At 45.7% G+C, this 25,337-nt stretch overlaps 1 protein-coding gene across 1 annotated transcript in view; it reads left to right on the top strand.

The window, feature by feature from the left end:
• Positions 1-25,337, top strand: part of LOC115181559 (dedicator of cytokinesis protein 1-like) — a 197,114-nt gene that overhangs the window by 23,330 nt on the left and 148,447 nt on the right. Inside the window, exons 5-7 of the mRNA XM_029743452.1 lie at positions 3,735-3,843; positions 7,683-7,753; positions 15,506-15,612. Of these exons, the coding sequence (XP_029599312.1) occupies positions 3,735-3,843; positions 7,683-7,753; positions 15,506-15,612 (287 nt within the window). The remainder of the gene's footprint in view (positions 1-3,734; positions 3,844-7,682; positions 7,754-15,505; positions 15,613-25,337) is intronic.

Raw genomic sequence — 25,337 nt, 5'->3', positions numbered from 1 at the left:
ACAAAGGGTTGCAGTCCAGATTCTGCCTCCATACAAAGTGGTACAGTCCAGGTTCTGCCTCCATACAAAGTGGTACAGTCCAGGTTCTGCCTCCATACAAAGTGGTACAGTCCAGGTTCTGCCTCCATACAAAGGGTTGCAGTCCAGGTTCTGCCTCCATACAAAGGGTTGCAGTCCAGGTTCTGCCTCCATACAAAGGGTTGCAGTCCAGGTTCTGTCTCCATACAAAGGGTTACAGTCCAGGTTCTGCCTCCATACAAAGGGTTACAGTCCAGGTTCTGCCTCCATACAAAGTGGTACAGTCCAGATTCCTCCATACTGTCGTGTCTTTGGCATCAATAAAAGTGAAGACTGGTATTTTATCAAATCAATTCTCTGTAATTATTATTACGTGATTAAACTAATCATGTAAATGTAATTAACTAGGAAGTCGGGGCACCAAGGAAAATCTTCAGATTACAAAGTTATAATTTTCCTAATATACCTCTTCAGATATTTTAATATCTGATCAATTAGTCTTCTAATTCATTATTTATTCTTTGCCTCAAGTTAGTCTCATTCCAAACGTCGTAAATTGTTGGTTATCTGCACGAACCCAGTCTTCACTATGAATCATCCAGACATCAATTGGCTTAATCATTTATTTACTAACTAAATAATAACAGAAATGCATAAACAAACAAACAGTAGATATGGTTACAAGGAAATGGAAGTGGAGGTTCCCTAGTGGGCTAAGCCGATATGACGGCTTGGTGGACAAAGGGAAGTGGGTGTGGGCTGAGAACATGCTGGAAAGACAAAAGGAATCGCCACACAGTTGCTAATTATATTCATTGAAATGCTAATCCTTTGCACATGAACGCTCACTCATTCGGGAATAATTGCAATCAATATATATTTACACCCAGTGTGTTGTCGTGATTTCTGTAGGATTCCGGACCATCTGCTGACAGTCAGTTCATCAGCGTCTCTCTTTCGTGGTTAGAATGGATACTTCAGAGTACCATTCGGAAATGTTCTCATAGAATAGATGTTTCGGCGGTTGGCGGTTTTCGCATCCCAGGTTGACATAATTTCGAGCTGCAGACTAGTAATTAGTATCTCAAATTTGCTCTTAATCTGTAGGTATCGATAGTCTCAGAGTTCAACCATTTCCACCGTGTAGCCAATGCTCCACGTGGTTTGGTTAGGAATTCAACAACCATTACAACCTTAGCTTAGACTGAGGTTTTTGTGGTCATTAATATCACCCACCTGGTGTCCCAGGTCTAAATCAGGCCCTGGTCATTAATATCACCCCACCTGGTGTCCCAGGTCTTAATCAGGCCCTGGTCATTAATATCACCCACCTGGTGTCCCAGGTCTAAATCAGGCCCTGGTCATTAATATCACCCCACCTAGTGTGCCAGGTCTAAATCAGGCACCGGTCATTAATATCACCCACCTGGTGTCCCAGGTCTAAATCAGGCCCTGATCATTAATATCACCCACCTGGTGTCCCAGGTCTAAATCAGGCCCTGATCATTAATATCACCCCACCTGGTGTCCCAGGTCTAAATCAGGCCCTGGTCATTAATATCACCCCACCTGGTGTCCCAGGTCTAAATCAGGCCCTGGTCATTAATATCACCCCACCTGGTGTCCCAGGTCTAAATCAGGCCCTGGTCATTAATATCACCCCACCTGGTGTCCCAGGTCTAAATCAAGCCCTGATTAGAGGGGAACAATTTTTAAAAAGCAGTGGAACTGTCTTGGAGTTGCAAGCGTCACATCTGGAGGAAACCTGGAACCATCCCTACGGTGAAGCATGGTGGTGGCAGCATAATGCTGTGGGGATGTTTTTCAGCAGCAGGGACTGGGAGACTAATCAGGATCGAGGGAAAGATGAACGGAGCAAAGTACAGAAAGATCCTTGATGAAAATCTGCTCCAGAGCGCTCACGTTCTCAAACTGGGCTGAAGGTTCACCTTGAAACAGGACAACGGGCTTAAGCACACAGCCAAGACAACACAGGATTCACTTCGGGACAAGTCTTTAAATGTCCTTGAGTGGCCCAGCCAGAGCCCGGACTTGAACTCGATCGAACATCTCTGGAGAGACCTGAAAATAGCTGTGCAGCAACACTCCCCATCCAACCTGACAGAGCTTGAGAGGATCTGCAGAGAAGAATGGGAAAAACTCCCCAAATACAGATGTGCCAAGCTTGTAGCGTCATACCCAAGAAGACTCACGGCTGTAATCGCTGCCAAAGGTGCTTCAACAAAGTACTGAGTAAAGGGTCTGAATACTTCTGTAAATTTGATGTTTGTTTTTTTTCTTCATGAATTTGCCAAAATAAAAAATACTACATTTCTGCTTTTTCATTATGGGCTACTGCTTGTAGATTGATGAGGGGTTAAAAACAATTCAATCCATTTTAAAATAAGGCTGGACAAAGTCAAGAGGTCTGAATACTTTCCGAATGTATACAGACTATTATAAACTGGGTGGTTCAAGCCCTGATTGCTGATTTGCTGAAAGCCGTGGTATATCAGACCATATACCACTGGTATGACCACTTTGTGCCTCTCTAATCACCTTGGTAACCAGTTTCTAACAGCAATAAGGCAGCTCGGGGGTTTTGTGGTATATGTCCAGTATACCACGTCTAAGGGCTGTATCCAGGCCCTCCGCGTTGCATCGTGGGTAAGAACAGCCCTTAGCCGTGGTATAACAGCCATATACCAACACCTCCTCTGGCCTTATTCCTTCATCATAAAACAGTTAGGAAGCCTTGTACCTAGCGACCACATGGTGTCAAAATAATCACAGTAAATGAACTGTTCTTCCCCCGACGTAATGTAGTCCAGATTAATAGGCATCTCTTTTGGTATGCCAGAACCTGCCTTTATTTTCCCTACTTTTGGCGCTGGAAGCAGGCAGGCTGCAGGGGGTGTAGCCTGTTTGTCTTAGATGCTAATGATGATCAACAATGATCAATGTCTTTTCATCTTGTTTGGTATTTGCATGGAGAACCCATGCTGAGCCTGCAGTCAGTGGGCCCTGGTTTGATGGGTAGGGAACAGTGATATAACAATGACAGAGAAGTGGCCAACTGGCATACGGCTACAGGGGCCTGTTTACATCTCTGTGTGAGCTAACAGCAGGTCTCTGATTGTGTGTGGAGGGACTTCATGAAAGATCTCTTAATCATCTGTTTTAATTCCTCCTCTCCTCTCTCTCCCGCTCTCTTCCTCATTCTCTCCTACCACCCCTCTCTCCTCCTATCCCTCTTCCCTCCATCTCTTTTCTCCCCATCCCTCTCTCCACTCCCTCCATTCATCTCTCCCTTCCCTTCATCCCTCTCTCCCTCCATCCCGCTCTCCTCCCTCTCTCCTCTCCTCCCTCCCTCTCTCCCTCCCTCCCTCTCTCCCTCCATCCCTCTCTCCTCTCCTCCCTCCCTTTCTCCTCTCTTCCCTCCCTTTCTCCTCTCTTCCCTCCCTTTCTCCTCTCCTCCCTCTTTCCCTTCATCCCTCTCTTCTCTCTCCTCCATCCCTCCCTCCCTCCCCCCCTCCCTCCCCCCCTCCCTCCCTCCCTCCCTCCCTCCCTCCCTCCCTCCCTCCCCCCCTCCCTCCCTCCCTCCCCCCCTCCCTCCCTCCCTCTCTCCTCCCTCTCTCCCTCCCTCCCTCCCTCCCTCCCCCCCCTCCCCCCCTCCCTCCCTCCCTCCCTCCCTCCCTCTCTCCTCTTCTCCCCAGACTGTATGAGAACAAAGGAGAAACAGATTTCATGGAGTCCTTGAGGAATCTCTTCACTTCCTTCAATGACATGATGAACATCAACTCAGAGAACACAGGCATGGTGAAGGTAGGACATCATTCATATAGTCTGTCTCTGCTTCAGAGTGATGCCTTTTGTGTTTCCATGCTATTCTATGTATTATGGCTCTAGTTCCCATCCCATGTCCACTATGTGTCCAGATGTATCTTGCTCCCCTATGGGTAAAGGACAATATACAGTACTTTCAGTTTCGACATACCTACTCATTTAAGGGTTTTTCTTTATTTTTACTATGTTCTACATTGTAGGATAATAGTGACGATCATGAAATAACACATATGGAATTATGTAGTAACTAAAAAAAGTGTTATACAAAATATTTTAGATTTTAGATTCTTCAAAGTAGCCACTCTTTGCCTTGATGCCAGCTTTGCACACACTTGGCATTCTCTCAACCAGCTTCACCTGGAATGCTTTTCCAACAGTCTTGAAGGAGTTGCTGAGCACTTGTTGGCTGCTTTTCCTTCACTCTGCGATCCAACTCATCCTCAACCATCTCAATTGGGTTGAGGTCGGGTGATTGTGGAGGTCAGGTCATCTGATGCAGCACTCCATCACTCTCCTTGGTCAAATAGAACTTACACAGCCTGGAGGTGTGTTTTGGGTCATTGTCCTGTTGAAAAAACAAATGATAGCCCAAGCCAGATGGGATGGCGTATCACTGCAGAATTCTGTGGTAGCCATGCTGGTTAAGTGTGCCTTGAATTCAAAATAAATCACAGACTGTGTCACCAGCAAAGCACCATCACACCTCCTCCTCCATCATGCTTCATGGTGGAAACCACACATGCGGAGATCATCCATTCACCTACTCTGCATCTCACAAAAAAACGTTGTTTGGAACCAAGAATCTCAAATTTGGACTCATCAGACCAAAGGACAGATTTCCACCAGTCTAATGTCCATTGCTCGTGTTTCTTCGCCAAAGCAAGTCTTCTTCTTACTGGTGTCCTTTAGTAGTGGTTTCTTAGCAGCAATCCAACCATGAAGGCCTGATTCACACAGTCTCCTCTGAACAGTTGATGTTGAGATGTGTCTGTTACTTGAACTCTGTGAAGCATTTATTTGCGGTGCAATCTGAGGTGCAGTTAACACTAATGAACTTATCCTCTGCAGCAGAGGTAACTCTGGGTCTTCCATTCCTGTGGCGGTCCTCATGAGAGACAGTTTCATCATAGCGATTGATGGTTTTTGCTACTGCATTTGAAGAAACTTTCAAAGTTCTTGAAATTTAAAGTAGCTATGGACTGTCGTTTCTCTTTGCTTATTTGATCTGTTCTTGCCATAATATGGACTTGGTCTTTTACCAAGTAGGGATGTTTTCTGTATACCACCCCTACCTTGTCACAACACAACTGATTGGCTTAAACGCATTAAGAAGGAAAGAAATTCCATAAATTAACTTTTAAGAAGGCACACCTGTTAATTGAAATGCATTCCAGGTGACTACCTCATGAAGCTGGTTGAGAGAATGCCAAGGTTGTGCAAAGCTGTCATCAAGGCAAAGGGTTTCTGTTTGAAGAATCTGAAATATATTTGAATTTGTTTAACACTTTTTTGGTTCCTACATGATTCCATGTGTGTTATTTCATAGTTGTGATGTCTTCACTGTTTTTCTACAATGTAGAAAATAGTCAAAATAAAGAAAAACCCTGGAATGAGTAGGTGTGTCCAGACTTGTGACTGTTAGTGTATCTGTTATTGTTGGCTCTGTGTTGTTCCCCTCTTTATTCATTGTCTTCCTGAATAGATCTCTCCATGTGCCTCCCTCCCCTCTGTGTTCATATGTATTTCTTCTGCAACTGTTGTCTCTGTCTGTGTTCTATCTCTGACCTGGTCTGTTCTGTGTCCTGGGGCATCTCTCTCTCTCTCTCTCTCATCTCTCCTCTCTCTCTCCTCTCTCTCTCTCTCTCTCTCTCTCTCTCTCTCTCTCTCTCTCTCTCTGACCTGGTCTGTTCTGTGTCCTGGGGCATCTCTCTCTCTCTCTCTCTCTCTCTCTCTCTCTCTCTCTCTCTCTCTCTCTCTCTCTCTCTGACCTGGTCTGTTCTGTGTCCTGGGACATATCTCTCTGACCTGGCCTGTTCTGTGTCCCGGGACATCTCTTCGTTCCTCCTCCTTAGCTCCTCCTCAAGGTATTTTCTGATTGCCTCCCTCCCTCTTTCCCTCGTTCCTTTAACTAGGCCTTTTGGAAGTCTTGTAACAGAGTTGAATTGTTGCACTGTTAGAAGTGCTCCTTATAGAGGGTTTGTTAATCAGAATAGAGGGTTTCCATGTAGGAGACTGTTAATCCCCTTCAACAGTGGCTATGTCCCTAATGGTACCTTATTTCCTGTTTCCTTATGGGCCCTGGTCAAAAGTATAGCACTATGGGACGCAGCCAGTGTCTTTGAAATCCAACGTTCCTGCTCTGGTCAGGTCTCTCTCTGATTGGTTGTTTTAACTAGTTGTCAACAAAGTGGTGAAAACAGGGAAATCATCTGAGGCTCAAATGGCACCCTATTCCCTGTCAAAGGAAGTGTGCTATATAGGGAATGCCATTTCCAATGCAGCCAGAACACTAGGAAGAAAGGCTCAGAACTGCCTGGTTATTAAAACCACCCTGATAGGAGAAAACAGAGAAATCACAGCTCCTCCCTGAACAACATTACTGATGGAGGTCGTTGTTCTGATTTTACAACATGGATGTTTAGTGGTTTAGTTGTCAGGACCCTGGCAGCTGTCCAGATCACTGGAAGACTTACAGTAGGCTTGTGGTTGACATGTTTAGGTTTCTAGTGGCCTATAAATCATGACAGATGTATTTACCATGTGGTAAATAGGGAAATAAATGGATGGATTTACAGATGACTACCTGTATAAACAGATCATCCCTTAGCCTGGATCCCATCCTGCTAATCAAGACCAGACAACTAATGACTGTAGACAAGCATTACTGACTCTAGACAAGCATACTGACTGTAGACAAGCATACTGACTCTAGACAAGCATACTGACTGTAGACAAGCATACTGACTCTAGACAAGCATACTGACTGTAGACAAGCATACTGACTCTAGACAAGCATACTGACTGTAGACAAGCATACTGACTCTAGACTAGACAAGCATACTGACTCTAGACAAGCATACTGACTCTAGACAAGCATACTGACTGTAGACAAGCATACTGACTGTAGACAAGCATACTGACTCTAGACAAGCATACTGACTGTAGACAAGCATACTGACTCTAGACAAGCATACTGACTGTAGACAAGCATACTGACTGTAGACAAGCATACTGACTGTAGACAAGCATACTGACTGTAGACAAGCATACTGACTGTAGACAAGCATACTGACTGTAGACAAGCATACTGACTGTAGACAAGCATACTGACTGTAGACAAGCATACTGACTGTAGACAAGCATACTGACTCTAGACAAGCATACTGACTCTAGACAAGCATACTGACTCTAGACAAGCATACTGACTCTAGACAAGCATACTGACTGTAGACAAGCATACTGACTGTAGACAAGCATACTGACTGTAGACAAGCATACTGACTCTAGACAAGCATACTGACTGTAGACAAGCATACTGACTGTAGACAAGCATACTGACTGTAGACAAGCATACTGACTGTAGACAAGCATACTGACTGTAGACAAGCATACTGACTGTAGACAAGCATACTGACTCTAGACAAGCATAACGACTCTAGACAAGCATAATGACTCTAGACAAGCCTAACGACACATCCAGTCATACAATGTATTGTGATGTTCTAGCTAACATTTTCAACATTCTATTGAGGGCCAGGGTGGTTACACAGTTGGTCATCTAATATTCAAACCTTTAAGATCAGTTTTGTTTTGTCCAGGGTGCAGCGCTGAAATACGTCCCCACAATCGTGAACGACGTCAAACTGGTCTTCGATCCCAAGGAGCTCAGGTATGTTTTCATCAGGGAAACTGCTGTCCTGTGGTGAATGTTTTAACACATCTGGTTATATACACTAATGCTTTAACACTGTATATAACACACTTCTACAATGCTTTAACACTGTATATAACACACTTCTACAATGCCATAACAGAGCTGAGATGTTCATCCCATTCCCTCCACTGGCTGTGACTCCAATACTGTAGTCTCATTATCTGTGACTCCTGTTAGACCAATACTGTTTTATCATTATCTGTGACTCCTGTTAGACCAATACTGTAGTCTCATTATCTGTGACTCCTGTTAGACCAATACTGTTTTATCATTATCTGTGACTCCTGTTAGACCAATACTGTAGTATCATTATCTGTGACTGCTGTTAGACCAATACTGTTTTATCATTATCTGTGACTGCTGTTAGACCAATACTGTAGTATCATTATCTGTGACTCCTGTTAGTCCAATACTGTAGTATCATTATCTGTGACTCCTGTTAGACCAATACTGTAGTATCATTATCTGTGACTCCTGTTAGACCAATACTGTTTTATCATTATCTGTGACTCCTGTTAGACCAATACTGTTTTATCATTATCTGTGACTGCTGTTAGACCAATACTGTAGTATCATTATCTGTGACTCCTGTTAGACCAATACTGTTTTATCATTATCTGTGACTCCTGTTAGTCCAATACTGTATTATCATTATCTGTGACTCCTGTTAGACCAATACTGTAGTATCATTATCTGTGACTCCTGTTAGTCCAATACTGTAGTATCATTATCTGTGACTCCTGTTAGACCAATACTGTATTATCATTATCTGTGACTCCTGTTAGTCCAATACTGTAGTATCATTATCTGTGACTCCTGTTAGACCAATACTGTAGTATCATTATCTGTGACTCCTGTTAGACCAATACTGTAGTATCATTATCTGTGACTCCTGTTAGTCCAATACTGTAGTATCATTATCTGTGACTCCTGTTAGACCAATACTGTATTATCATTATCTGTGACTCCTGTTAGACCAATACTGTAGTATCATTATCTGTGACTCCTGTTAGACCAATACTGTAGTCTCATTATCTGTGACTCCTGTTAGTCCAATACTGTAGTATCATTATCTGTGACTCCTGTTAGTCCAATACTGTAGTATCATTATCTGTGACTCCTGTTAGTCTAATAATGTAGTATCATTATCTGTGACTCCTGTTAGTCCAATACTGTAGTATCATTATCTGTGACTCCTGTTAGACCAATACTGTAGTATCATTATCTGTGACTCCTGTTAGACCAATACTGTAGTATCATTATCTGTGACTCCTGTTAGTCCAATACTGTAGTATCATTATCTGTGACTCCTGTTAGACCAATACTGTATTATCATTATCTGTGACTCCTGTTAGACCAATACTGTAGTATCATTATCTGTGACTCCTGTTAGACCAATACTGTAGTATCATTATCTGTGACTCCTGTTAGTCCAATACTGTATTATCATTATCTGTGACTGCTGTTAGACCAATACTGTAGTATCATTATCTGTACATGTAAGGATGCCAGAAGCTAAGGAAGAGGTGCAGAGTGTATCTGAAAAGCTGTGAGTTAAAGTCAATCTAAGAAATGAAGACGTGTGTAAATGAATTGACTAATTAAGGTAAATCACTCTGACATGGAAGAGAGGGACTAAAGAGCACGCCTTGCTCCGTGGGTTTGTCTCGTCAGTAAGCGTCTCTATGAAATGACATTCCGTGTCTTAGACATTGTCTCCCCTTTATTTTTTGATTTTTTTTGGGGGGGGGGGGGGGGGGGGGGGTGTGATTACCTTTAACAGTTGGTTTGGATTAACGAACTGATTTGATGTTGTGGCTTGTGCAGTGTGAGTAGTCACTCCTCATTATTCTAGAGCTCCTTACCTTTAGGCTCTGTGCTTCACACACACACACACACACACACACACCACTTAACATTCACCAGCTGTACCATGTGGGTTGGATATATATATAGTCCTGGTTGCCTTGGAAACGTAGAACTGCTGCTTCAACAACAGTGCAGCGGTTAATCTGACCTGTCATTAATGTTATATCGTCGTATTATATTGATTTAAAAATACAAAATAACATTTTAATATGAAAAGCTTTTATAAATGATTAGGTACACGTCAAGGTTTTGGCAATATTTTATTTTTTATTTATTTATTTCACCTTTATTTAACCAGGTGGCCAGTTGAGAACAAGTTCTCATTTACAACTGCGACCTGGCCAAGATAAAGCAAAGCAGTTCGACACATACAACAACACAGAGTTACACATGGAGTAAAACAAACATACAGTCAATAATACAGTAGAAAAATAAGTCTATATACAATGTGAGCAAATGAGGTGAGATAAGGGAGGTAAAGGCAAAAAGGCCATGGTGGCAAAGTAAATACAATATAGCAAGTAAAACACTGGAATGGTAGATTTGCAGTAGAAGAAAGTGCAAAGTAGAAATATAAATAATGGGGTGCAAAGGAGCAAAATAAATAAATACAGTAGGGGAAGAGGTAGTAGTTTGGGCTAAATTATAGATCACTAGATCAATAGGACACTAGATCAATAGATCAATAGGACACTAGATCAATGGGACACTAGATCAATAGATCAATAGGACACTAGATCAATAGGACACTAGATCAATGGGACACTAGATCAATAGGACACTAGATCACTAGGACACTAGATCAATAGGACACTAGATCAATAGATCAATAGGACACTAGATCAATAGATCAATAGGACACTAGATCAATAGGACACTAGATCAATAGGTCACTAGATCAATAGGACACTAGATCACTAGGACACTAGATCACTAGATCAATAGATCACTAGATCACTAGATCACTAGATCAATAGATCACTAGGACACTAGATCAATAGGACACTAGATCACTAGATCAATAGATCACTAGGACACTAGATCAATAGGACACTAGATCACTAGATCAATAGGACACTAGATCAATAGGACACTAGATCAATAGGACACTAGGTCACTAGATCACTAGGACACTAGATCAGTAGGACACTAGATCAATAGATCACTAGATCACTAGGACACTAGATCACTAGGTCACTAGATCACTAGGACACTAGATCAGTAGGACACTAGATCAATAGATCAATAGATCACTAGGACACTAGATCAATAGATCACTAGGTCACTAGATCAATAGATCACTAGATCACTAGATCACTAGGACACTAGATCAATAGGACACTAGATCACTAGGACACTAGATCACTAGATCAATAGGACACTAGATCAATAGGACACTAGATCAATAGGTCACTAGATCAATAGGACACTAGATCAATAGGACACTAGATCACTAGGACACTAGATCACTAGATCACTAGATCAATAGATCACTAGGACACTAGATCAATAGGACACTAGATCACTAGATCAATAGATCACTAGGACACTAGATCAATAGGACACTAGATCAATAGGACACTAGATCACTAGATCAATAGGACACTAGATCAATAGGACACTAGATCAATAGGACACTAGATCACTAGGACACTAGATCACTAGGACACTAGATCACTAGATCACTAGATCAAAAGGACACTAGATCAATAGGACACTAGATCACTAGGACACTAGATCAATAGGACACTAGATCAATAGATCACTAGATCACTAGGACACTAGATCAATAGGACACTAGATCAATAGATCACTAGGACACTAGATCAGTAGGACACTAGATCAATAGATCACTAGATCACTAGGACACTAGATCAATAGATCACTAGGACACTAGATCAGTAGGACACTAGATCAATAGATCACTAGATCACTAGGACACTAGATCAGTAGGACACTAGATCAATAGATCACTAGATCACTAGGACACTAGATCAATAGATCACTAGATCACTAGGACACTAGATCACTAGATCACTAGGACACTCCAGTTTTCCAGACTAGCTAATGTAATATTAGAACATAAGGGTCTGTTGTTCTACAGACATGGATTTAGTTTGAAGTCTTAACCTATGCTGGTCCTTATTAACTAGAGTCCTGTTCTACATTCACCAAGCTGAGCTGTTCAACTGCTCACACAGAATACATTCTAGTCTACGTTGACCCAGTGTTAAATATGTTGTTCTGACGTTATATATGTGACATGCAGATCTGTGGCTGGTACAAAATGGGCCCTGGGCAAATTACTGCACTACATAGGGAATAGGGTGCCAGTTTTACTGCACTATATAGGGAATAGGGTGCCAGTTTTACTGCACTATATAGGGAATAGGGTGCCAGTTTTACTGCACTATATAGGGAATAGGGTGCCAGTTGTACTGCACTACATAGGGAATAGGGTGCCAGTTTTACTGCACTACATAGGGAATAGGGTGCCAGTTGTACTGCACTACATAGGGAATAGGGTGCCTGTTGGGAAGCATAATGTGGTCAGACAGGTGTGTATTAGTGAAGCGTCTACCCAGACAGACTGGCTAGTCGCTATCTGTCCACCTCTCTACCCAGACAGACTGGCTAGTCGCTATCTGTCCACCTCTCTACCCAGACAGACTGGCTAGTCGCTATCTGTCCACCTCTCTACCCAGACAGACTGGCTAGTCACTATCTGTCCAACTCTCTACCCAGACAGACTGGCTAGTCACTATCTGTCCACCTCTCTACCCAGACAGACTGGCTAGTCACTATCTGTCCACCTCTCTACCCAGACAGACTGGCTAGTCACTATCTGTCCACCTCTCTACCCAGACAGACTGGCTAGTCACTATCTGTCCACCTCTCTACCCAGACAGACTGGCTAGTCACTATCTGTCCACCTCTCTACCCAGACAGACTGGCTAGTCACTATCTGTCCACCTCACTACCCAGACAGACTGGCTAGTCACTATCTGTCCACCTCTCTACCCAGACAGACTGGCTAGTCACTATCTGTCCACCTCACTACCCAGACAGACTGGCTAGTCACTATCTGTCCACCTCTCTACCCAGACAGACTGGCTAGTCACTATCTGTCCACCTCTCTACCCAGACAGACTGGCTAGTCACTATCTGTCCACCTCTCTACCCAGACAGACTGGCTAGTCACTATCTGTCCACCTCTCTACCCAGACAGACTGGCTAGTCACTATCTGTCCACCTCTCTACACTGCTAACCTCATGCCTAACCTTAACCACACTGCTATCCTCATGCCTAACCTTAACCATGGCTGAATATCTCTGTCACTGTTTCAGAGTTGAAGAAAAGATAGAGGACTCCCCCCTCTTCTACCCTCCTCTCCTCCCTCCCTCCTCTTCTATCCTCCTCTCCTCCCTCCCTCCTATCCTCCTCTCCTCTCCTCCCTCCTCTTCTACCCTCCTCTCCTCCCTCCCTCCTTCTATCCTCCTCTTCTCTCTCCTTCCTTCTATCCTCCTCTCCTCCCTCCCTCCTATCCTCCTCTCCTCTCCTCCCTCCTCTTCTACCCTCCTCTCCTCCCTCCCTCCTTCTATCCTCCTCTCCTCCCTCCCTCCTCTTCTACCCTCCTCTCCTCCCTCCCTCCTTCTATCCTCCTCTCCTCCCTTCCTCCTCTTCTATCCTCCTCTCCTCCCTCCCTCCTTCTATCCTCCTCTCCTCCCTCCCTCCTCTTCTACCCTCCTCTCCTCCCTCCCTCCTTCTATCCTCCTCTCCTCCCTTCCTCCTCTTCTATCCTCCTCTCCTCCCTCCCTCCTTCTATCCTCCTCTCCTCCCTTCCTCCTCTTCTATCCTCCTCTCCTCCCTCCCTCCTCTTCTACCCTCCTCTCCTCCCTCCTTCCTTCTATCCTCCTCCCTCCCTCCTCTTCTACCCTCCTCTCCTCCCTCCCTTCTCTTCTCCCCTCCTCCCCTCCCTCCTTCTATCCTCCTCTCCTCCCTCCCTCCTCTCCTCCCTCTCTCCTCTCCTCCCTCCTCTTCTATCCTCCTCTCCTCCCTCCCTCCTCTCCTCCCTCTCTCCTCTCCTCCCTCCTCTTCTATCCTTCTCTCCTCCCTCTGTCCTCTCCTCCCTCTTCTCCTCTCCTCCCTCCTCTTCTATCCTCCTCTCCTCCCTCCCTCTTCTCCTCTCCTCCGTCTTCTCCTCTTCTCCTCTGGTCTCCTGTTCCCCACAGTGTCCAGTGTTAAAGCCAGAAAACACCTGAATACAAAGCCCGTACAGTGTCATTTCCCCACATGCTCTGTCCCTGGCTTCTTTTCTAATCACAGATTACAGTGTTCAGCTGGCCTTTCTGTGTAGCTGGCTTTCTACTTTCCACCCAAGCTCCCGTTTCCTGTTATTTGATAGCGCCGGCAGGGCAAAGCTGTTTTATCAGAGCGAAGGAAAGGTAGGTGGAGGGCAAGCTTTCTGCTTTTCTTCCGCACTGACAGTAGAGCAGGGATTAGTTGCTCCAGTTGTCAACACAAACCTGGCTGAGGAGAAGAGAGGGATGAATTGAGGCCATGTTGAGAATGTTTCATCCCTTGCCAAACTCTTTCCTCCAACAGCAGCATGCAGAACTTCAGTACCCATCCTCTAGCTAAGGAGAACTCCCCCTCATCCCTCATCCCATGAATGTGCTTTCCTCAGAGAACATTTTCCTCAAAGAATGTACTGCATAAAACATATGGTCAATTTAATACCCATGATGTTAACAGGATGTAGTTGTTCTATGTAATACCCATGTTATCAGGATGTAGTTGTGTTCTATGTAATACCCATGTTGTTAACAGGATGTAGTTGTGTTCTATGTAATACCCATGTTGTTAACAGGATGTAGTTGTGTTCTATGTAATACCCATGTTGTTAACAGGATGTAGTTGTGTTCTATGTAATACCCATGTTGTTAACAGGATGTAGTTGTGTTCTATGTAATACCCATGTTGTTAACAGGATGTAGTTGTGTTCTATGTAATACCCATGTTGTTAACAGGATGTAGTTGTTCTATGTAATACCCATGTTGTTAACAGGATGTAGTTGTTCTATGTAATACCCATGTTGTTAACAGGATGTAGTTGTGTTCTATGTAATACCCATGTTGTTAACAGGATGTAGTTGTGTTCTATGTAATACCCATGTTGTTAACAGGATGTAGTTGTTCTATGTAATACCCATGTTGTTAACAGGATGTAGTTGTGTTCTATGTAATACCCATGTTGTTAACAGGATGTAGTTGTGTTCTATGTAATACCCATGTTGTTAACAGGATGTAGTTGTGTTCTATGTAATACCCATGTTGTTAACAGGATGTAGTTGTGTTCTATGTAATACCCATGTTGTTAACAGGATGTAGTTGTTCTATGTAATACCCATGTTGTTAACAGGATGTAGTTGTTCTATGTAATACCCATGTTGTTAACAGGATGTAGTTGTGTTCTATGTAATACCCATGTTGTTAACAGGATGTAGTTGTTCCATGTAATACCCGTGGGTTAGTCATGTCAGTATACTGTAGTCAGACACGTACAACATGGGTTGAAGGCTATATACAGGGAACTGTTGTCAGCCTGAGACAGCCTCTGTCATTACAACAACTATGTTGCAGTCACTATGACACAACAGCTAAATACTTTACATTCCACCAAACTGAACCTACTGCCTGTTTGTCTTTACAGTAAACTGTTCACAGAGTTCATTCTGTTTGTTTTTACAGTAAACTGTTCAGAGTTCATGCTGTTGTTGTTTGTCTTTACAGTAAACTGTTCACAGAGTTCATGCTGTTGTTGTTTGTCTTTACAGTAAACTGTTCACAGAGTTCATTCTGAAGGTTCCTCTGGGTCGTCTGGTCAAACAGAAGCTACACTGCCTCATCGACATCGTCCACAGTGATCTCTTCACACAGCACGGTAAGTACTCCACTACTCAGCACCATCTCTGCCAGCCCCACACGCAGCGAGCCAAACAGCCAAGCCCCACACACCAAGCCCCACACGCAGCGAGCCAAACAGCCAAGCTCCACACGCAGCGAGCCAAACAGCCAAGCTCCACACGCCAAGCCCCACACGCAGCGAGCCAAACAGCCAAGCTCCACACGCCAAGCCCCACACGCAGCGAGCCAAACAGCCAAGCCCCACACACCAAGCCCCACACGCAGCGAGCCAAACAGCCAAGCTCCACACGCAGCGAGCCAAACAGCCAAGCTCCACACGCCAAGCCCCACACGCAGCGAGCCAAACAGCCAAGCTCCACACGCCAAGCCCCACACGCAGCGAGCCAAACAGCCAAGCCCCACACGCCAAGCCCCACACGCAGCGAGCCAAACAGCCAAGCTCCACACGCAGCGAGCCAAACAGCCAAGCTCTGCACGCTGAAGCCTCGACCTTGAAGCTCTGCACAGCCAAGCCCCGCACGCCAAGCTCCACACGCCAAGCCCCGCACGCCAAGCCCCACACGCCAAGCTCCGCACGCCAAGCTCCGCACGCCAAGCCCCACACACGATGAAACCCCAACACGCTGGTCTCCAGGGTGCCGTGTTAAGGTGTAACAGGGTTATGTCAGGGTGATGCTGCAGTCAGTCCTGTTGTCTCTGTGTTAGAGGAGACCCCACCACACTAATCCATATTATCTATTCTAGATCACTCTGTCAGCTTGATAGTCTCTCTCCTCTCTCTGTTTCTCTCTCCCCATCTTTTCCCTCTCTCCCCCCTTTCTTCGCCTCTCTCCGTCTCTCTTCCCCCCTCTCCATCTCTCTCTCTCCGTATCTCTCTTCCCTCCTCTCCATCTCTCTCTCCGTATCTCTCTCTTCCCCCCTCTCTCTGTCTCTCTCTCCATCTCTCTTTTCCCCCTCTCTCCATCTCTCTCTGTCTCTCTCTCCATCTCGTTCTCCCTCTGTCAGCCACCATGGCAGGTAGTTGAGGAAGGTGTCCCTGTAGTTCTGTATCATGTCAGGCTGCTCTGTGCTAGAGGGGAGGATTTAAACTCTTCCTTCCTGCCAAGCTGCCCTGAAGGTAATGGATGTTCACCAGAGACGCTGGTCCTCCATACAGCCTACTGTGGTGAGACACGCTAGCCCTGTCTTAGCGTGTGTGTGTGTGTGTGTGTGTGTGTGTGTGTGTGTGTGTGTGTGTGTTAGTGTCTGTGTGTGTTAGTGTCTGTGTGTGTGTGTGTGCCATGCTAGCCCTGTGTTAGTGTGTGTGTGTGTGCCATGCTAGCCGTGTTAGCGTGTGCTGTCTCATGGACTCTGTCATATTAACTAGTCGTAGTCTGCTGATTGAGGGAAAGCTTTGCTACAGACACCTGGGCCTTTGGGCTCCATGTTAGGAACTAGATTTCACCTCCCCACACACCCAGCCCAACACACACCCAGCCCAATACACACCCAGCCCAACACACACCCAGCCCAATACACACCCAGCCCAATACACACCCAGCCCAATACACACCCAGCCCAATACACACCCAGCCCAATACACACCCAGCCCAATACACACCCAGCCCAATACACACCCAGCTCAATACACACCCAGCCCAATACACACCCAGCCCAATACACACCCAGCTCAATACACACCCAGCCCAATACACACCCAGCTCAATACACACCCAGCCCATTACACACCCAGCCCAATACACACCCAGCCCAATACACACCCAGCCCAATACACACCCAGCCCAACACACACCCAGCCCAACACACACCCAGCCCAACACACACCCAGCCCAATACACACCCAGCCCATACACACCCAGCCCAATACACACCCAGCCCAACACACACCCAGCCCAATACACACCCAGCCCAACACACACCCAGCCCCAATACCCACACACCACCCAGCCCAATAACACACCCCAGCCCAATACACCCAGCCCAATACACACCCCCCCAATACACACCCAGCCCAATCACACACCCAGCCCAATACACACCCAGCCCAATACACACCCAGCCCAATACACACCCAGCCCAATACACACCAGTCCCACCCCTATCCCAATACACACCCGCCCAATCACCACCCAGCCCAATACCCAGCCCATACACACCCAGCCCAATACAAACCCAGCCCAATACACACCCAGCCCAATACACACCCCAGCCCAAGACAACACCCAGCCCAATACACACCCAGCCCAATACACACCCACCCAAGACACACCCCAATACCACCAGCCCATACACACCCCGCCCAATACACACCCAGCCCAATACACACCCAGCCCCAATACAATGTATACACACCACCAGCCCAATAACAACCCACCCAATACACCCCAGCCCAATACACACCCAGCCCAATACACACCAGCCCAATACACACCCAGCCCAATACACACCCAGCCCAATACACACCCAGCCCAACACACACCCAGCCCCAACACACACCCAGCCCAATACACCAACCCAGCCCAATACACACCCAGCCCAATACACACCCAGCCCAATACACACCCAGCCCAATACACACCCAGCCCCAATACACACCCAGCCCAATACACACCCAGCCCAATACACACCCAGCCCAATACACACCCAGCCCAATACACACCCAGCCCAATACACACCCAGCCCACACACACCCAGCCCAACACACACCCAGCCCAATACACACCCAGCCCAATACACACCCAGCCCAATACACACCCAGCCCAATACACACCCAGCCCAATACACACCCAGCCCAATACACACCCAGCCCAATACACACCCAGCCCAATACACACCCAGCCCAATACACACCCAGCCCAATACAGACACACACACACACATACACACAACACACACACACACACACACACACACACACACACACACACACACACACACACACACACACACACACACACACACACACACACACACACACACACACACACACACACACACACATCCCAATACACACCCAGCCCAATACACACACACACACATCCCAATATACACACTTAGCAGTGAGACAATGTGAGAAGACAGAAGCGCTGAGCTGAGAGTGAGAGATCCAGTGGTAGTTCAGTGTGGATGGTTAAGGACAGACAGAAGGGCTGAGCTGAGAGTGAGAGATCCAGTGGTAGTTCAGTGTGGATGGTTAAGGACAGACAGAAGCGCTGAGCTGAGAGTGAGAGATCCAGTGGTAGTTCAGTGTGGATGGTTAAGGACAGACACACTGCCTGCCCAAAGCACTGGTCTAATGTAGATGGATGAGAGAAAGAACAGCTGGCTCTTTCTATGGGAACTCTCTCTGTGTGCTTTCTACTGACCTCTAAACCAATTACAAATGACAGGAAATTACACCATGAAACAGGCCTCTAGCTTCGACTCCAAGGGAGAGCCGAAATGGTTTCCAATGGATACATAACAACACATTTAGGAGTATCAGGATTCCTTTAGTACCAGATAAAACCCTATAACCCCATTATAACCCCATTATAACCCTATAACCCCATTATAACCCTACTCCCCATTATAACCCTATAACCCTATTATAACCCTATTATAACCCCATTATAACCCCATTATAACCCCATTATAACCCTATTATAACCCTATAACCCCATTATAACCCTATTATAACCCTATAACCCCATTATAACCCCATTATAACCCTACTCCCCATTATAACCCTATAACCCCATTATAACCCTATAACCCTATTAAAACCCTATTATAACCCCATTATAACCCTATTCCCCATTATAACCCTATTATAACCCCATTATAACCCTACTCCCCATTATAACCCTATAACCCCATTATAACCCTACTCCCCATTATAACCCCATTATAACACTATTCCCCCATTATAACCCCAATCCCTCTTTTTAACCCCATTCCCCCATTATAACTCTGTTATAACCCAATATAACTCAGTTATAACCCTATACTCCATTCCCCCATTATGACTCTATTCCCCCATTTTATCTCTGTTATAACCCCATTATAACCCTATTCCCCCGTTATAACCCCATTATGCCCCCGTTATAACCCCATTATGCCCCCATTATAACCCTATTCCCCCATTATAACCCCATTCCTCCATTATACCCCTATATCCCTATTATAACCCCATTATAACCCTTTTCCCCCGTTATAACCCTTTTCCCCTGTTATAACCCCGTTAGAACAATATTCCCCCGCTAGTCTATGGACCAACCCTCTAGTCTAGTATATTAAACCCTAACGAACATGGACCCCCGCTCTAGTCTAATATATTAAACCCTAGAGAACATGGACCCCCGCTCTAGTCTAATATATTAAACCCTAGAGAACATGGACCAACCCTCTAGTCTAATATATTAAACCATAGTGAACATGGACTCCCGCTCTAGTCTAGTATATTAAACCCTAACGAACATGGACCAACCCTCTAGTCTAATATATTAAACCCTAGAGAACATGGACCCCCGCTCTAGTCTAATATATTAAACCCTAGAGAACATGGACCAACCCTCTAGTCTAATATATTAAACCATAGTGAACATGGACCAACCCTCTAGTCTAATATATTAAACCCTAGAGAACATGGACCCCCGCTCTAGTCTAGTATATTAAACCCTAACGAACATGGACCAACCCTCTAGTCTAATATATTAAACCCTAACAAACATGGACCAACCCTCTAGTCTAATATATTAAACCCTAGCGAACATGGACTCCCGCTCTAGTCTAATATATTAAACCCTAACGAACATGGACCCCCGCTCTAGTCTAATATATTAAACCCTAACAAACATGGACCAACCCCAACCCGCTGGTCTAGTCTATTGAACCTTAGCCAGCCACTCCATGCAACAATGTGGATGGCCTGTCATTTCTGAAGTGCCTCTGTGTTTTTATCCCACGCAAACAGATTCATTTGTACTGTTCATCTGGCTATGTGGGAGGACTGGAAAGCTTGTCTCTGTTTGTCTGTTTGTGTGTGTGGGTCTGAGTGTTCTTCTGTGTGTGTGAGAGGGTGAGTGTTTGTGTGTTTGCTTGTGTGTATGTTTCCCATGGAGGGAGGGAGGGAGGGAGGGAGAGAGAGGGAGGGAGAGGACGGGAGGGAGGGAGGGAGGGAGAGGACGGGAGGGAGGGAGGGAGGGAGGGAGAGGGGAGATGGAGGGAATTTCAGCACTGGAAAGACATGGTAATAAACACTGTAGACAATGAGCCAGAGTCCCTCAGATTGGAGCTTTTTATTTGGTGTTTCAGCATCAGGAAGATTACTCACCGGTGTCCCCCTAAGCTTTTGACTGACAGCACACGGCTTAGCTTTCTGCCCTGTACACCACAGATGGAACCACAATGTCAATAAATCAAATGTATTTATAAAGCCCTTTTTTTTAAAAACATTATTTTTTTTATTACATCAGCAGATGTTACAAAGTGCTTATACAGAAACCCAGCCTAAAACCCTAAACAACAAGCAATGCAGATGCAGAATCATTAAAGGGGCAATCGACATTTCAAACAATTACAACGTTTGGGTTTTATAGCTGAGGGGTGGTGGGGATGGAGAAGTGTAACCACTGTCATAGACAGAGCTATGGATACAAGGACTGACCATCCATCATATCAACATTATAGTTTAACCACGTTTTGAGAAACAGTGTTTGTTTACCGTTATATTGTTTACAAACAAATGACTAAAACAAGAGGTTGATCTTCAAGGTGTTCCTAGTGGATCACCAAACAAGGTTCTCCTAGTGGATCACCAAACAAGGTTCTCCTAGTGGATCACCAAACAAGGTTCTCCTAGTGGATCACCAAACAAGGTGTTCCTAGTGGATCACCAAACAAGGTGTTCCTAGTGGATCACCAAACAAGGTTCTCCTAGTGGATCACCAAACAAGGTGTTCCTAGTGGATCACCAAACAAGGTTCTCCTAGTGGATCACCAACAAGGTGTTCCTAGTGGATCACCAAACAAGGTGTTCCTAGTGGATCACCAAACAAGGTGTTCCTAGTGGATCACCAAACAAGGTGTTCCTAGTGGATCACCAAACATTTCTGGAGAAAACACACAAAGACCTGTGTTCCTAATATTAAATTTATTCAGAAGCCCTGTTGGCGGTAGGTGGACCTGATTCAGAAGCCCTGTTGGCGGTAGGTGTACCTGATTCAGAAGCCCTGTTGGTGGTAGGTGGACTTGATTCAGAAGCCCTGTTGGCGGTAGGTGTACCTGATTCAGAAGCCCTGATGGTGGTAGGTGGACTTGATTCAGAAGCCCTGTTGGCGGTAGGTGGACCTGATTCAGAAGCCCTGATGGTGGTAGGTGTACCTGATTCAGAAGCCCTGTTGGCGGTAGGTGTACCTGATTCAGAAGCCCTGTTGGTGGTAGGTGGACTTGATTCAGAAGCCCTGTTGGCGGTAGTTCCACTTGATTCAGAAGCCCTGTTGGCGGTAGTTCCACCTGATTCAGAAGCCCTGTTGGCGGTAGTTCCACTTGATTCAGAAGCCCTGTTGGCGGTAGGTGGACCTGATTCAGAAGCCCTGTTGGCGGTAGTTCCACTTGATTCAGAAGCCCTGTTGGCGGTAGTTCCACTTGATTCAGAAGCCCTGTTGGCGGTAGTTCCACCTGATTCAGAAGCCCTGTTGGCGGTAGTTCCACTTGATTCAGAAGCCCTGTTGGCGGTAGTTCCACTTGATTCAAAAGCCCTGTTGGCGGTAGTTCCACTTGATTCAGAAGCCCTGTTGGCGGTAGTTCCACTTGATTCAGAAGCCCTGTTGGCGGTAGTTCCACTTGATTCAGAAGCCCTGTTGGCGGTAGTTCCACTTGATTCAGAAGCCCTGTTGGCGGTAGTTCCACTTGATTCAGAAGCCCTGTTGGCGGTAGGTGGACCTGATTCAGAAGCCCTGTTGGCGGTAGGTGGACCTGATTCAGAAGCCCTGTTGGCGGTAGGTGGACCTGATTCAGAAGCCCTGTGCACCAAAATGTTCCCATTTTGAACCATTTCATTTGTCTGAACAGTCGAACTCCGCCTCTCCAGCGGACCAGGAGTGTTGTGGCTAATTGAAGTGCTCCTACTGCGCTGGCCAATCAGATAGCTCAAATCACAGCGCCTACTGCTTCCACGACCCCACAGTAAAGTTTGATACCTTTAACCTTTAAAACCGTGACCAGAGAGAGACTGTCATAGACCACAGTAAAGTTTGATACCTTTAACCTTTAAAACCGTGACCAGAGAGAGACTGTCAAAGACCACAGTAAAGTTTGATACCTTTAAAACCGTGACCAGAGAGAGACTGTCATAGACCACAGTAAAGTTTGATACCTTTAACCTTTAAAACCGTGACCAGAGAGAGACTGTCAAAGACCACAGTAAAGTTTGATACCTTTAAAACCGTGACCAGAGAGAGACTGTCATAGACCACAGTAAAGTTTGATACCTTTAACCTTTAAAACCGTGACCAGAGAGAGACTGTCATAGACCACAGTAAAGTTTGATACCTTTAAAACCGTGACCAGAGAGAGACTGTCATAGACCACAGTAAAGTTTGATACCTTTAAAACCGTGACCAGAGAGAGACTGTCATAGACCACAGTAAAGTTTGATACCTTTAACCTTTAAAACCGTGACCAGAGAGAGACTGTCAAAGACCACAGTAAAGTTTGATACCTTTAAAACCGTGACCAGAGAGAGACTGTCATAGACCACAGTAAAGTTTGATACCTTTAACCTTTAAAACCGTGACCAGAGAGAGACTGTCATAGACCACAGTAAAGTTTGATACCTTTAAAACCGTGACCAGAGAGAGACTGTCATAGACCACAGTAAAGTTTGATACCTTTAACCTTTAAAACCGTGACCAGAGAGAGACTGTCAAAGACCACAGTAAAGTTTGATACCTTTAAAACCGTGACCAGAGAGAGACTGTCATAGACCACAGTAAAGTTTGATACCTTTAAAACCGTGACCAGAGAGAGACTGTCATAGACCACAGTAAAGTTTGATACCTTTAAAACCGTGACCAGAGAGAGACTGTCAAAGACCACAGTAAAGAGCTGGGTTTTTTTTACGAGTGAGTTTATATTCAGTAGTGTCAACACTGTTTTTTCATTCAACACTTTTACAAACATAAAACCCACTCCTCCCTCCTCCCTCTCGCTCTGCAGCTGCAGTGAATGAGCAGCCAAGTGCACCAAATTACTTCTTGGTATTAGAAGCTTGTTGTGTGTTTTTATTTCATATATCGAGGAATATTTCACTCTGCAAGTGACACAGCAACTGATCCATGTTGTTATCCACGCTGGAGTTGTGTAATATAATGTGGTCTGAGAAGAATCATGTTATCAGGGCAGACATATAGTCAATATGCTGGGATAATGTATTACACCTACTGCACAAACCTCTTTCCTACACAACTGCTTTCATTAGGTTCATGCTGCTTATATCTCTGTTTCTGACTGAGAACGTGATCTTGGATTCAGATATAGTTGCTGACCACTGGGTTAGACAGGTGAACTTCCCTCCAGACATTCATTATATATATACTGTTCAATAATGAATGGCTGTATATCCACAAGTGGATGTAGAAATCATCCACTGCCCCTTTGAGTTTTTTACTGAGCTTCTGACCAGGGGATGGATGGATGAGGAAGGTCCTCCATTCCTCCTCTCCTCTCTGACCCCATGTCTCTCCATTCCTCCTCTCTGACCCCATGTCTCTCCATTCCTCCTCTCCTCTCTGACCCCATGTCTCTCCATTCCTCCTCTCCTCTCTGACCCCATGTCCCTCCATCCTCCTCTCCTCTCTGACCCCATGTCTCTCCATTCCTCCTCTCCTCTCTGACCCCATGTCTCTCCATTCCTCCTCTCCTCTCTGACCCCATGTCCCTCCATCCTCCTCTCCTCTCTGACCCCATGTCTCTCCATTCCTCCTCTTCTCTCTGACCCCATGTCTCTCCATTCCTCCTCTCCTCTCTGACCCCATGTCTCTCCATTCCTCCTCTTCTCTCTGACCCCATGTCCCTCCATTCTCCTCTCTGACCCCATGTCCCTCCATTCCTCCTCTCCTCTCTGACCCCATGTCTCTCCATTCCTCCTCTCTGACCCCATGTCTCTCCATTCCTCCTCTCCTCTCTGACCCCATGTCCCTCCATTCTCCTCTCTGACCCCATGTCCCTCCATTCCTCCTCTCCTCTCTGACCCCATGTCTCTCCATTCCTCCTCTCTGACCCCATGTCCCTCCATTCCTCCTCTCCTCTCTGACCCCATGTCCCTCCATTCCTCCTCTCCTCTCTGACCCCATGTCTCTCCATTCCTCCTCTCTGACCCCATGTCCCTCCATTCCTCCTCTCCTCTCTGACCCCATGTCTCTCCATTCCTCCTCTTCTCTCTGACCCCATGTCCCTCCATTCCTCCTCTCTGACCCCATGTCCCTCCATTCCTCCTCTCTGACCCCATGTCCCTCCATTCCTCCTCTCTGACCCCATGTCTCTCCATTCCTCCTCTCCTCTCTGACCCCATGTCCCTCCATTCCTCCTCTTCTCTCTGACCCCATGTCCCTCCATTCCTCCTCTCTGACCCCATGTCCCTCCATTCCTCCTCTCTGACCCCATGTCCCTCCATTCCTCCTCTCTGACCCCATGTCTCTCCATTCCTCCTCTCCTCTCTGACCCCATGTCCCTCCATTCCTCCTCTCCTCTCTGACCCCA

This window comes from Salmo trutta, unplaced genomic scaffold, assembly GCF_901001165.1.
Source record: "Salmo trutta unplaced genomic scaffold, fSalTru1.1, whole genome shotgun sequence".
NCBI lineage: Eukaryota > Metazoa > Chordata > Actinopteri > Salmoniformes > Salmonidae > Salmo > Salmo trutta.
Note: the sequence above shows the minus strand (reverse complement) of the source record. Positions and strands in the feature narration are given on the sequence as shown.